The sequence below is a fragment of the Chiloscyllium plagiosum genome, chromosome 2, assembly GCF_004010195.1.
Source record: "Chiloscyllium plagiosum isolate BGI_BamShark_2017 chromosome 2, ASM401019v2, whole genome shotgun sequence".
NCBI classification, from domain to species: Eukaryota; Metazoa; Chordata; class Chondrichthyes; order Orectolobiformes; family Hemiscylliidae; genus Chiloscyllium; species Chiloscyllium plagiosum.
The window spans coordinates 111,803,637-111,817,923 of NC_057711.1; the positions used below are offsets into that span (position 1 = coordinate 111,803,637).

Genomic DNA, 14,287 nt, shown 5'->3' on the forward strand with positions numbered 1-14,287 from the left:
GTGATGCGTTGGAGGGCATCTTTAACCACGTGGGAAGGGAAATTGTGGTCTCTAAAGAAGGAGGCCATCTGGTGTGTTTTATGGTGGAACCGCTCCTCCTGGGAGTTGATACGGCGGAGGCGGAGGAATTGGGAATACGGGATGGCATTTTTGCAAGAGGTAGGGTGGGAAGGGGTGTAATCCAGGTAGCTGTGGGAGTCGGTGGGTTTGTAAAAAATGTCAGTGTCAAGTCGGTTGTCATTATTGGAGATGGAGAGGTCCAGGAAGGGGAGCCAGGTGTCGGAGATGGTCCAGGTAAATTTAAGGTCAGGGTGGAATGTGTTGGTGAAGTTGATGAGTTGCTCAACCTCCTCGCGGGAGCACGAGGTGGCGCCAATGCAGTCATCAATGTAGCGGAGGAAGTGGTGGGGAGTGGTGCCGGTGTAATTACGGGAGATCAACTGTTCTACGTAGCCAACAAAGAGACAGGCATTGCTGGGGCCCATACGTGTGCCCATGGCTACCCGTTTGGTCTGGAGGAAGTGGGAGGATTCAAAGGAGAAATTGTTAAGGGTGAGGACCAGTTCGGCCAAACGAATGAGAGTGTCGGTGGAAGGATACTGTTGGGGACGTCTGGAGAGAAAAAAACGGAGGGCTTGGAGGCCCTGGTCATGGCGGATGGAGGTGTAGAGGGATTGGATAATGAGTACCCTGGCCAAATCCATCATCTCACCTCCAATCTTTAACAAAAGAACACTATTGGTCATGATACTGAAATGGATATTTGTTTACCAAAGATAACTGAGGAATATGGAAATAATGTGGGTAGATAGAGTTAAGATATTGATCAAACATGTTTTAGCTGAATAGCAGAAGAGGTTTGATGAGCTGAGACACCATGGGAAAATTCTTAATAGGAAAAGAAATGTCCTTTAACTCTCCCACCAGTACTGCCTCAGGCTATCACAACCCAAATCAGTTGGGACAGGAGGAAAACCAAAAGAAAAATAGTTTAACAGTATAAAAATCATTAAATGTCAAAAATTAAAGGACAGAAAAACAGTGAGTTTACAAAGGCAAGTCAGAAAATTGTATATCTAACACTGCATTTAATAAAATTTATACAAAAACATAAAACTATGTTGAATAATATTTTTTGTCAATTATTTTACTTCAGGCAGTGATTTTAACGTTTCACAGTATTCTAAAGAACTTCCAACCAAGGTTGAAACCGAGAACCATTAACAACAAGCATCAAAAAACAAGGTTATATTCACCTTTGAGCACTGAAAAAATCTTTTTGACCCTTCAAGATATACATATCACATTGTAGAACATGATTTGGAGGAGCCAGTGTTGGACTGGGGTGAACAAAGTTAAAAATCACACACTAGGTTATAATCGAACAGGTTTATTTGGAAGCACTAGCTTTCGAAGCATTGCTTTGAAAGCTAGTGCTTCTAAATAAACCTATTGGACTATAACCTGGTGTTGTGTGATTTTTAACATTGTAGAACATGTTTGAGTAAATACACTGCAAAAATCAGAAAGGTATAGATCACAACTTTGCACATATTTGTAATACTCATGAAACATAATACTCATGGTTTTATGAAAGTTTTGGTGCACAGATTCTCAATGGGTTAAATTAGCCTAATGCACTAATTTCTATATATTAGCATTTGATTTTTTTGTTAAAAAAGTACCTAACAGTCACCTTGTTAATATATCTCTGTATATTGTTAAAGTAATAAACTGTGTGAATAGGAAGAAACAGCTCAGTTTAACAAACTCAAAATTTACGTTTTTTCCTATAGAAAGTAAAATTTTGAACCATTAATTTAGAGGTGTGTGCACATGAAGGCACAGAATTTCAACAACCTTTCTTTCCGCCAGCTTTAGAACTGCTCAATCCTTTTAACTGGAACAACCTGGCAAGTTGAGCTGAACTTATTTACACACTCTCCTTCATTCTCACGGGTTCTTCACATCTCCCCAACCCCACCCCACATCCACACTTGCCTTGCTCCAGAGAAAGCGCTATAGTAGGTAACACAGTATCCTGCACAGAAATCTACTTAATATGCATTTCGTGGAACTAGATCATTAAACAGAAAACAGGAGGGCAACACAATGCAATCCTTCTTTAGTATGAACACAGCCTCCATTGCTAAATTTCAGACCAGACTTAGCTTATGTACGTTTCTAAAATGGCGTCCCAACAACTATTAGTACTTGTGTACAAGCAGCCATATACAAATATCCTAATTACAAACCATCATCTACAAAAACTAAAATAAATATGATGACATATAAAATCTATAACACCAATTAAAGTAACTTTCAAAATACAAAATCAAAGTGAGAGTAGAATTTCACAAGCAACGTTTATGTATACAAGAGCCTAACGAGATACAACTTGAACAGACAAGAAACTGTGCATTTGCTACACAGGGGTTAATCAGGACTGTAATTATTTTTCCTCAGTATTAAGACAACATGCTCAGTAACTGGAGGATGCAAGCTTAAAGGTTTTAGCTAGAGTGCTGTACAATTATCAGGAGACCAAAATAATTAGACCCACCTGTGTTTGGCCAGGTTAACAATTCTGTCCTCTAACACACCCTGATCAGTGTTTCCCACTCAAAGTAATTTGAATCGATCAGCAGGATACAATATGGATTTTACAGGCCCATGATAACAGGTCCTCAAACACCAAATACATTTAAGTATAGTTACGATTCATAAAAAATAAATCCTAATTGTTAAATTTTCCTTACTAATTCTTTTTAAATTAGTTGGGAAAATAGATAAACAATTCTGTACAAGATCTAAGAGCCAACTAATCGCTCCTTGGTGTGTGCGTGTGTGTATGTAATATATATATTTTATATATATATACTACACACACAAAAAAGAATTGGCTTGGCCAAAGAGGGAAGATGCTCAAACACACTGAATTTACATGCAGATGAAAGACTCAGGACAGCAAGAGTGTAATTGCCATTATCTGCAGTTAAGGATGCAACACAGTCAGTTTATGGCAGTACAGTCGATATAAGGATGATGATACTGAGAGAAGAAATAGTTTGAAACAGCATACAGTTAACACTGGATAGAAGAGTTAATACTGCAGCTACGAAAAAGAGGCTTCTCACTTTGGGATCCAAGGCAGGTTTGTCCAAAAATATTACTTCCCACCTTGCCAACTTAAAAAAAACGAGTGAATAGGAGAAAAAGGCAGAATTTCTCTCACTCTGAGAATGCTGAGCACCTATGTCCTTTTGCTACAGAAAACCAACAAAAAAATGCACATTTTGCAAAGCTCAATGGGAAAGTGATAGTTCTTAAGAGTTACAAGGAGGTTGAAATGAAATCACGGTTTGTTTTAAACACTGTTTCTAGACTTCTAGAATTTTAACAACTATGTTTTACTTTGTGGTATCTATAGATCTGCTTGTAAAAAGAGCTTCTTAGACCAAAAATCTGGGTACATTTTGTTTCAAAAGAGAGTGCGTCATAAAATCATCATTCAGCTGAAGTTTGGATTGTTGGAGTTTTGATGTGCCCTTTCACACGCTGCTTTTAAAAACTTGAACTATCAGTGGCTAAGGAATAATTAGATTGTATAAAAGAGTGAGACAACATGGAGAATATTAAAAATAATTTGAAAAACCCAAACATATTTCATCAAGCTGTATCAGAAGAAGAGTCAAAAGAGCCAGAGATGATGAAATTGCTTGTGTTGTTGAGACCTGACATTGATTGGGCAGCCTGCTGGCTGAGATTGTTACATATTAGCACCAGCTGGTTGCTTTGTGCCTCAGACAGAGAGCTGCAGCTCTGGTAAACACTAAAGTTAGTCTTTCTCCCAGGGATATTCCCCTTCTCGCACATGGTTTTAACCATTTTTGAAAGCTTATTCTTTCCGAGGGATTGGCTGTTGTACCAGTAAAGTGCAGCAAGGTTGCAGACTGGCTTGATAGACAGATAGAAGGGGGCATCTTCATAACGCATAGCTGGAGGGCGTCTTTGTGCATACTCCTTGTAGTCCTGTACTGGACATGTCTGTGGAGAATGTGGCGTGGCATAAATTCTGCACTCTGTTCCCGCTCTCCGGCTCTTCCCTTGTGCATCAGAGCTGTCAATGATTTCCCACTCCAGGTACTCCAAGCCTGTCTCTGTTACGTGCAACCTGATATCCCCCCATTTCAGCGTGGAACTGTGGAACCCAGCGCAATGCCCAAACGCCTTAGTGTTGTTTAGCCACACAAGATTGAGCAGTCCCTCAGGATTATATCGGCTCAGCAAGCCTCGTTTACGTAGGATAAGCTCATCAGCAAAGGTGAGTTTCATTGACTTATGAGGCTTGTTCCCTTTCCCTTTGCCTCTCAACTCAAGCTGTTTCTGTTTCAGTGCTTCTTGAGAGCGCCTGAATTCTTTATCCCTTGTTATGCTGAACCCATATTTGTATTCCTTTAAGTACCTTTCAAGTCCACACTGATAGTTGGCCAAACTGTTGGGTTCGTACTCTGAGCCATCTTTCTGCCTGGCATCCACAAAGAATGAAGCTAGGTAGGCATCAAGTTCCGTGCATGGTATAATTTGGATTTCCCGGTTTTCATGTGGGTATTTGGAAAGGAGGAACTCTTTGAAGTTTCTCAATGCAGTCAAGGTGCTTCGCACGGTTTTCTCATTCTGTTGACCCTCGCAGCCTCTTTCTTCATTTTCTAAGGGGGAGGAGAAAGAAAAAAAATATATAAGCTGCACATAAAGTCAGTCAAAGCTAAATTTCAATTTCGCAAAGGTCATTGGAAAACGATATTACATACCTGTCTCAGGTTTCAAAAGCCAACTTCAATTTCACAAATGACGTAAAAGATTAAGGCAAAAGAAAATATCAAAACCAGGTTGTCATGTTAAAACTGCACTCTTGGTGCAGCAGAGTTAGTGTGAGAGATTAGAGATCAAGCACAGACTGTCTCAGAACAAAGGCAGCAAGCCAACATCCCTCAATATTATACTGCTGTAAAATGTCCTATATTTTATATCTACAATTAGGTGTTGAAAGCAATGCAATAGTAGACAGGATTCTCAAATACAGATCAACAAAATAATATACAAGCTATCTACATTATCGAGACCTAGTTAGCAAATGGAGAAATTTAGTGAAATATGGCTTGAAAGTGAAAAGTGCACCCATTGTCACTTAAATAAATTAAGTGATGACACCTGGAATTGTAGAAATAATATCACACCAAGCACGATCCTTATCCTTTCTGCCAATTAACCAAATAATCACTGCTGTTTCTGAATTTGACCTGAGTTGATTGGTGGAAAGTACTTTGCAGGACAAAATAGTTCATATTTCTGCAATCTATGTACTAAGCAGAGCAAACATTTTGACCTATATAAGACTAGGGTCAAATATTGATAGTTGTAGGTCAGTCACTGGTAGATTGAGTGGTTTTAGCAATGCATTGATAACAGCAAGAATATAGAATATTTAGACTGACGTGTACCTGGCGTGTTTTTTTTCTCAAACTAGCACTAGCATGCCAAGCAAACGATGATAACACGAACCTGGCTTGCCATACATCATACATTTCTATAGACTATGAACAAAGCATTAAATTGAAGTCACTTTCACAGATGCATGCACTTATCTACACATTATACACACTATGTTTATATCATTGCAAAGAAAATAAACTTTTGAGATCTAATTTTACAATACACATCACAAATGCTGAGATCTGACCACTGCACCCTAAGCCTATATATACTAAAGACTATGAATAGTGTACCTAAATTGAATGACATCCAAACAAACAACTTTTAGCTTTCTATATCTAGAAGAGCTCTTGTACACAACTGAACTGTTCTTTTCCCTGTCACCAAATCATCCATGATTTCTTTTTGTCTATTAATCACCACCAGTAAATCATCCATGTTTTCTGATTGATTGATTGACCTGTTAAGGGCAATACAGACCAAAGGTGAGGGAGAGGGAAGGAGAGGAGGGGTCGAAATCAAAAGGGAATTGGAAGGAGAGATCATACAACTTTCAGCAATTTAATTGAATAGTAGCACTTAAGTAGACACATGTCTAAACTGTGCCAATAGGGTTAGCTCAGCTCTTGTTTCTGAGCCAAAGAAGGGCACTCATCCTATTGTAGTTTTTGTGACCTATTTGCTTTGTTCCAGTTGGTGTAATAAACTCAAGTGAGGAACTGCGCATTGTGTGTATTTATTAACAGAGTAGAAGGAGCCTTTGGACTGAAAAGTAGGCGATATAGTTAGATACAATGAGATACAGGGGTCAGAGCTTGTGGAAACATGTTGGCAAAATTGTGAGGGTGGGGGAAGAGTTAAAGAAGAGAGCAGAATAAAAGATTGAGACAAACAGCTGATAAAAGCAAGAATTTTTTAAAAATATTCTGACAAACACAGCAGTAGATCTGACCAGATGGTTGCAGTATTGAGTCATTACAGCTACCTGGTTTTGAATCCTGTCAAAACATACACTAGGTTTAATCAGTTCAGAGTAGTCTGCAAAGTCAAATGACAAAAACAGAAGTGTTTCTTCCTCTTGTACTGCTTTGTGGTATTAGTTTCTTTCTCCAAGTACAAATAAATTCAAAACCAGATTCACTGTGAGAAATGGAGGCAGCTAAGCTATTACATTCACATGAAAGTACATTTTCTTAAATATGTGGTATACTTCAAATTCATATTATGTCCCTGGAAAATACTACTTTAAGTAAAATAATTTTAAGTGAATTATTAAATTCCTGTGACAAACTATGTTAAATCTCCAGTTAGACCCCTCAGATCCTTTCTTGCCTGGGAAAACCAATGGACAAGTTCAAATGCTGCACTGTAATCTGAGTTTGAAGTAGGTGCGGCACTGTGTATTCTTAACTGAAATAACTTGCAGGCTAAAGTTATATACTACATGTAACAGATATACTGTACAAGTTAGAATTAGACTGCTGTCACAGGTCTCTCTCTCTCTCTCTCTCTCTCTCTCTCTCTCGTGCAGATGTCAATGACTGCTATCCGAGTGAGCACTGCAGCTCACCCTGCCTTTGCCACTCTTTCTCTATGCCCTTCTGTCTGCCAGCCAGGCCTGATATGGTGTCAGAAACAAAGGTGCATTTCAATGGAACAGGTCACAAACATTCGCCACTGTGAAAATGGAATAACGCTTGATGCGGTATAAACTGAGAACGAAATTGATATTTTTGCTGAGCATCGAAAACTGCTTCGTTCTTTCAGTGGCATCTCTCGATAAATCTGAATGGCTTACTATACTATCTTAAAGGACAGTGAAGAGTCATTTTCAAGTTTGTGGTCTGGAATCACATCAGCCAAGTGAAGTGAGGACAGCAGATTTCCATTTCATAAGATGAGCTTTTGAGACAATCCAGTTGTCAGTTACTATCGCTGATGTTAATTTTTGCTTGAATACCAGATTCATTTCATGAATTGGCTTGAAGTTCCCTGATCTTGTAGATTAATTGTCCAGTAAGATTAGCCCCTTGTTACTGTAACCCCAGTATTTAATATTTACTTTCGTTAAAGGTTACCAGTATTAGATACTTTCATGTGAATGTAACAGCTTTAAGAAAAGTAACCATGTCTTGCTTAAGTGAGCTATACCCCCACGATTTAGCATTTCTTCAGAAATAAAGGTGAACAGTCAAAGTGTGTATTTTCATTTGAATTAAATAGTTTGGCTTCCCCTCCTCCCTTTCCATTTCTGAGGGTGAATCTGATTTTCAATGCAGTATATTATAGCAGACATCACGATTCTTCCCTCTGTCACAGTGTAACTGACACTGTACCCACTATACACCTATAGTTACTTCTCATTCATTTAATTAATTACTATTTAATAAACATTTCAGCAGGTTAATAGGCTACCCAACAGACTAGAGAAGTATTTATTTCACTACTTTTTATTTGACCAAAAAAAATAATGCCAAAAACACAATGTAACAAATCAATCAAAACACGATGACAAGCATCTTCAGTTTCGCCTTAGAGATCCTGAACCACAAAAAACATTCCTAGACTTCAGAAGCTGGAACAGAACAGTGAAACAGTTGGAGAAAATAGTACTCCCCAGACAAAGGTGAGAATGCATTAGAAGTGAACTGCTAAGTATCAGTTTTGGAAAATCTGCAAATTAAACCAATATAGCTTGCACCCTTCAGACTGTATAGAAGCAAGAAGATTGTATGGGAGTGCAAAAGTGAAAATTCACTGGATAATTAGTGATGGGAAGAAGGCCATTATAATTATAATTATAAATTATAAACTATAAATGTTTTATAGTAACTTCAGGCTGATCTACTGAACTGTTAAATTAGTGCAGGAAATTTTTTTAAATGTCCACTTTTTCATTCAGAAATTCATCCCACATGGTAGGAGCTACTGCTTGTTGAGCTACTAAAGTCTATGCCTCAAGGAGATAAGAAAAGGGAACTGGGAGAAAAAGTAGCTAGTCAAACAATCACAGTGCATTAAAAATGTTCAACAAACACAGGAACTGGTTTTGCACTTCAATTTAATGCTAACATGAATTGTCTGGAGAACTGGATAAACCAGACAGAGTTCCCTTGAACCAAAAGCAAAAAAGCCAACGCAGGCATTGGGTACAGTTGGTATGCCCCAGCAGTCCAGACAAGTGATGTTAGCCTGTGCAGCTTAGTGCTTCTTTTTAAAAAAAAAATCATTTTCAGGACGTGGGCATTTCTGCCTGGGCCATAATTTACTCCCCACCCCTAAATGCCCTTGAGGTGAGGGTGGTGTTGAGCTCCACTCAAAACAGCCAAATACTGTGGGGTTTAGGAACACCAATGCTATAATAAGAAGGAAATTTAAGAATTTTGACCCAACAACTGTCAATGCTAGAATGCAGGTCCCTTTAAGATTAAGCCAAAACAGCTCCAGAATGAATTGACAGAAAGTGATGCATACAGGACTTTGTAGTAAAGAACAACCTTCTTTAAGGTTCTTGTGATGTAGTATCCCTATCTCTGCGCCAGAAGGCCCACATTCAAGTCCCACCTGTTCGAAAATAAGAGCTGGGTTCTTCCATTTGTGATTTCCATTGATGACGAAACAAAGGGATAACCAATGTATGAAGAGGAGCAAAGCCAATCCAACGCACAACAGTGCCTGATGGGTCCCCAAATTCAAAGTCCTGAAGAAGTTTATCAACTGCAACATCAAAATATTTCAGAGGTTTCTGTCTTTGAATCATACATACCTTCCAAGCAGTACAGAAAATTACACTACGGGGGGGGGGGGGGAGGGGGGGTGTCAACTGTGCCATCCACAATGAAATGGTAAGACGAGGGGCCAGGAAGCACCAAACTCCACTTCCACATTTCAGATTAGGCACTAACTTTCCACATGGTCATCCTCAGATGCTTATGTAAATATTGCTGAATCCTACGAATTGGAACGAATAAAATGTTGAACAGCTTAATGAAAAAGAGCTGGGTTCTCGAGATCTTGAGGTGCGCTAACAGAGTTTATAGCTCTGGACTAGAAAGTCCAAGTGCCAACTGACCCAGAAATGTGTCATAACATGTTCAAACAAGTTGATTTAACAAAAGAGAGTTGGGATCATCCCCAACTAGATTGGCATCTGGACAGGGAAAGTATCCAGGAATTGGAATTGGCAGATTAACAACAAAATCCTTGGAAATCTCAATGTCTTGTTCTGCCAAATTCAACATATGACTACAAGTCTGTGAAGCAGCAACAATGAAGGAACAGCAAAGTAATTCCAATTCAGGATAGTGTGCGCCTTGAAAGAGAAGTTGCAAATGGTGTAATGTCAAAGAATTAACTGCCCTTACATAAAACAAATTGCTGGAGAAACTTGGCAACAGCTGTGGAAAGAAAGCAGAGTCAATATTTCAGAGTGCTATGACCCTTTATCAGAGTGTATGTTTCAATTGGTCATGACCTTTTAGGGGATAGATGTTTGGAAGATGCTGTCAGAAAAACCTTGGCGAGCTGTTGCAGTGCATCTTGCAGATGGTACACAATGATGTGACTGTGGATTGGTAGTGCGGGGAGGAGATAACATGTCAATCAAGTGAACAGCTTTGTCCTGAATGATATTGAGTTTTGAATGCTGTTGGAGCTGCGCACATCCAGGCAAGTGGATGAAATGTGACGTATTTATAGTGACAGGCATTGGGAGGCAGGTAGAGTTGCTCAGCCTCTGACTTAATCTTTGAGCCATATTATGTACATATGTCTTGTTAAGTTCCTAATCAATGGTAACCCTCAGGATGTCACAAGTGGAAGATTCAGTGGTGGTAGTGCCACGGAAAGTCATGGGGTGATGGTAAGATGTTCATTGCCAATACTTTGGTGGCACAAAGCTAATTTCCCATTTATAAGCTGCAACAAAAAGAATTCTGGGTAATACAAGATGGAGGATTGGAAAAAATTGTGGCTGTAAGAGCTGCTCCCCTTTTGAGGTATTTTCAGTGTTGGAGGCGATTTCCTCGAATTTCGGGAGCAGTAACTACTATTTTATAAGCTGTTGCATTGTTTTGGAACTTTGAGGGGAAAAATATCACAACAATGGCACATAAAAGGAGGAAGACAGATAAAGGCAGCAACCATATGGTCAGAGAAAGTAACCTACACTACTGTTTGACATAGCAATGAACCTGTACAGTTACTGCCATTGCTGTTTGAATTCAAATACCTCTGGACACTGGAAAAACTAACAAACAACGAAATTCACAGCTGACCTTGGAGTAACCTGCATGAGAGAGTTCATACCAAAATAGATAAGTGCATAGTTTTTAAGTATAAACTTGCTGTAAATCTGCAATAGTGAATAGAGTGGGTTCTTTTTTGATTATGTGTTTTTACGGAGATCTGTCTTTTGATTAAATTTTAAAAATATTAAACATAGGTATTATGTTAGCCTGGAGCATTTTTTTAGAGCACTAGGACAGTGCTATTTTCTGGGGCCTGTAGATTGTTAAGAAGCAAAGATGGTCTTTAGTAGAGTTATGTGCTCTTCCTCTCTGATGTGGGAGATGAGGGAGAATTTCCATGTTACTGATGATTATGTCTGCAGTAAGTGTGTTTGGTTGTGAATCCTATCAGATTGCATGGATCAGTCTGGCAGCAGTTAGCAGCAATAAGGAATTTACACGAGCTGGGGGTGAGATGGAGGGCATTTATAGGAAGGGAGAAAAACCGCAATACAGTTAGGTAGATGGGTTAACTCCAGAAAAGGTAGGCAGGTAGTGCAACAGTCTCCTGTGGGTATTCCCATCCCAAACAAGTATGCTGTTTTGGAAAACATCGGGGGATGACGGACTCTCAGAAGAACGTAACACGAACAGTCAACTTTCTGGTACCGACAATGGTTCGAATGTAACAAGGTGTACATTAGGTTCTAAGCAATCGATCGTGTTAGGGGGCTCTCTAATCAGAAGTACAGACAGACGTTTCTGCGGCTAGCAGCCAATAGTCAGAATGGTGTGTTGCCTCCCTGGTGCCAGGATCATGGATATCTTGGAGAGGGTGCAGAATGTCCTCAAAAGGGGAGAGGGGCCAGCAGGAGGTCGTTGTACACATTGGATCTGACAAAATCAGAAGGGGAAAGGATGAGATTCTGAAAGTAGAGTATAGAAAGTTAGGCAGGAATTTAAAAAGAGGTCCTCGAGGTTAGTAATATCTGGATTACTTCCGGTGCTACAAGCTAGCGAGGGTAGGAATAGGAGGATAGAACAGATGAATGCATCGCTGAAGAGCTGGTGCAGGGGAGTAGGGTTCACATTTTTGGATAATTGGAATCTCTTCTGGGGTAGAAGTGACTTGCACAAGAAGGATAGATTGTACCTGAATTGGAAGGGGATTAATGTACTGGCAGGGAGATGGGGGAGTGAGTGTGTGTGTGTGAGAGAGACAGAGACAGAGACAGAGAGAGAGACAGAGAGAGAGAGAGAGAGCTGGGACCCAGGTAGACAGAGAGGAAAGAGATCAATTTGAGACTGGTACAGTTGGGAAAAGGAGCGAGTCAAACAGTCAGGGCAGTGACAAAGCAGAGAACAAGGTATGACTGATTAAGTTAAACTGCATTTATTTCAACGCAAGAGGCCAAGCAGGGAAGGCAGATGAACTCAGGGCATGGTTAGGAGCATGGGACTGGGATATCATAGCAATTACAGAAAAATGGCTCAGGGATAGACAGGACTGGCACCTTAATGTTCCAGGATATAAATACTATAGAAAGGAGAGATTGGGGGCAAGAGAGGAGGGCGAGTGGCATTTTTGATAAATGATAGCATTATGGCTGTTATTACAGAGGATATTCCTGAGAATGCACTTAGGGAAATTATTTGGGTGGAACTGAGAAATAAGAAAGGAATGATCAATTTATAGAGATTGTATTCTTGTCCCCCCTAGTAGTCAGTGAGAAATTGAGGAGTAAATTTTTATGGAGACCTCAGCTATCTGTAAGAATAATAGGGTGGTTATAGTAGGGGATTTTAACTTTCCAAGCATACACTGGGATTGCCATTGTTAAAGCTTTAGATGGAGAGGAATTTGTCAAGTGTGTACAAGAAATTTTACAGATTCAGAATGTGGATATACCTACTAGAAAAACTGCAAAATTTGATCTACTCTTGGGAAATATGGCAGTGCAGGTGAGTGAGGTATCAATGGGGAAGACTTTGGGGCCAGCGACCATAATTCTATTAGTTTTAAAATACTGATGGAAAAGGATAGAGCGGATCTAAAGGTTGAAATTCTAAATTGGAGGAACGCTAATTTTGATGGTTTTAGGCAAAAACTTTCAAAAGCTGACTGGGAACAGATGTTCACAGGTAAAGGGACAATTGGAAAATGGGAAGACTTCAAAAATGAGACAATGAGAGTCCAGAAAGAGTATATTCCTGTTATGGTGAAAGGAAAGGCTGGTAGGCATAGGGAATGCTGGATGACTGGAGAAATTGAGGGTTTGGTTAACAAGAAGGAGGAAGCACATGTCATGTATAGACAGCAGAAATTGAATGAATCCTTGGAAGAGTAAAAAGGCATACTTAAGAGGGAAATCAGGAGGGCTAAAAGGGGACATGAGATTGCTTTCGCAAATATGGTTAAGGGGAATCCAAATGGATTCTACAAACACATTAAGGACAAAAGAGTAACTAAGGAGAGAATCGGGCCCTTCAAAGATCAGCAAGGCAGCCTGTGTGTGGAACCGCAGGAGAAGGGGGAAGATACGAAATGAGTATTTTGCATCAGTGTTCACTGTGGAGAAGGACATGGAAGATATACAATGTGGGGAAATAGATGGTGACATCTTGAACACTGTCCATATTAGAGGAAGTGGAGCTGGAGGTTGTAAAACACTCAAAGGTGGATAAATCCCCAGGACCTGACCAGGTCATACAGTCATAGAGATGTACATCAAGGAAACAGACCCTTCGGTCCAACTCATCCATGCCGACCAGTTATCCCAAACTAATCTCGTCCCATTTGCTAGCACTTGGCCCATATCTCTCCAAACCCCTCCTATTCATATATCCATCCAGGTGCCTTTCCAATGTTGCAATTGTACCAGCCTCCACCACTTCCTCTGGCAGATCATTCCAGACACGCACCACCCTCTGCATGAAAACATTGTCCCTTAGGTCCCTTTTAAAATTTTTCCACTCTCACCCTAAAATATAAGCCCTCTAGTTCTGGACTCCCTCACCCCAGGAAAAGACTTATTCAACCTATGCCCCTCATGATTTTATAAAAGTCTAAAGGGTCACCCCTCAGCCTCCGACACTCCAGGGAAAACAGGCCCAGCCTCGCCTCTTGGTCGTTTGTTCTGTGTCAGACTACTCTCCTACGAACCTGACCTTGAGAATTTTTTAAAACACCTGGCAACATCCTTGTAAATCTTTTCTGAACCCTCTCAAGTTTCACAACATCCTTCTGACAGGAAGGAGACCAGAATTGCACACAGTATTCCAAAAGTAACAATAGACAATAGGTGCAGGAGTAGGCCATTCAGCCCTTCAAGCCTGCACCGCCATTCAGTATGATCATGGCTGATCATTCCTAATCAGTATCCTGTTCCTGCCTTACCTCCATAACCGTTGATTTCACTATCTTAGAGCTCTATCCAACTCTTTCTTAAATGAATCCAGAGACTGGGCTTCCACTGCCTTCTGGGGCAGAGCATTCCACACAGCCACCACTCTCTGGGTGAAGACGTTTCTCCTCATCTCTGTCCTAAATGGTCTACCCCGTATTT

The 14,287-nt window shown here is 40.1% G+C and overlaps 1 protein-coding gene across 2 annotated transcripts in view; it reads right to left on the bottom strand.

Moving 5' to 3' along the window:
- The window catches only part of LOC122562733 (uncharacterized protein KIAA1958), a 110,481-nt gene that overhangs the window by 32,434 nt on the left and 63,760 nt on the right, over positions 1-14,287 (bottom strand). Inside the window, exon 3 of one of the 2 annotated variants that reach the window (XM_043715859.1) lies at positions 1,471-4,709. The exons of the other annotated variant lie outside the window; for it this stretch is intronic. Coding sequence (XP_043571794.1) covers positions 3,670-4,709 — 1,040 coding nt within the window. The 3' untranslated portion in view covers positions 1,471-3,669. Of the gene's footprint in view, positions 1-1,470; positions 4,710-14,287 lie in introns of those variants that run through there. 2 annotated transcript variants of the gene reach the window in all.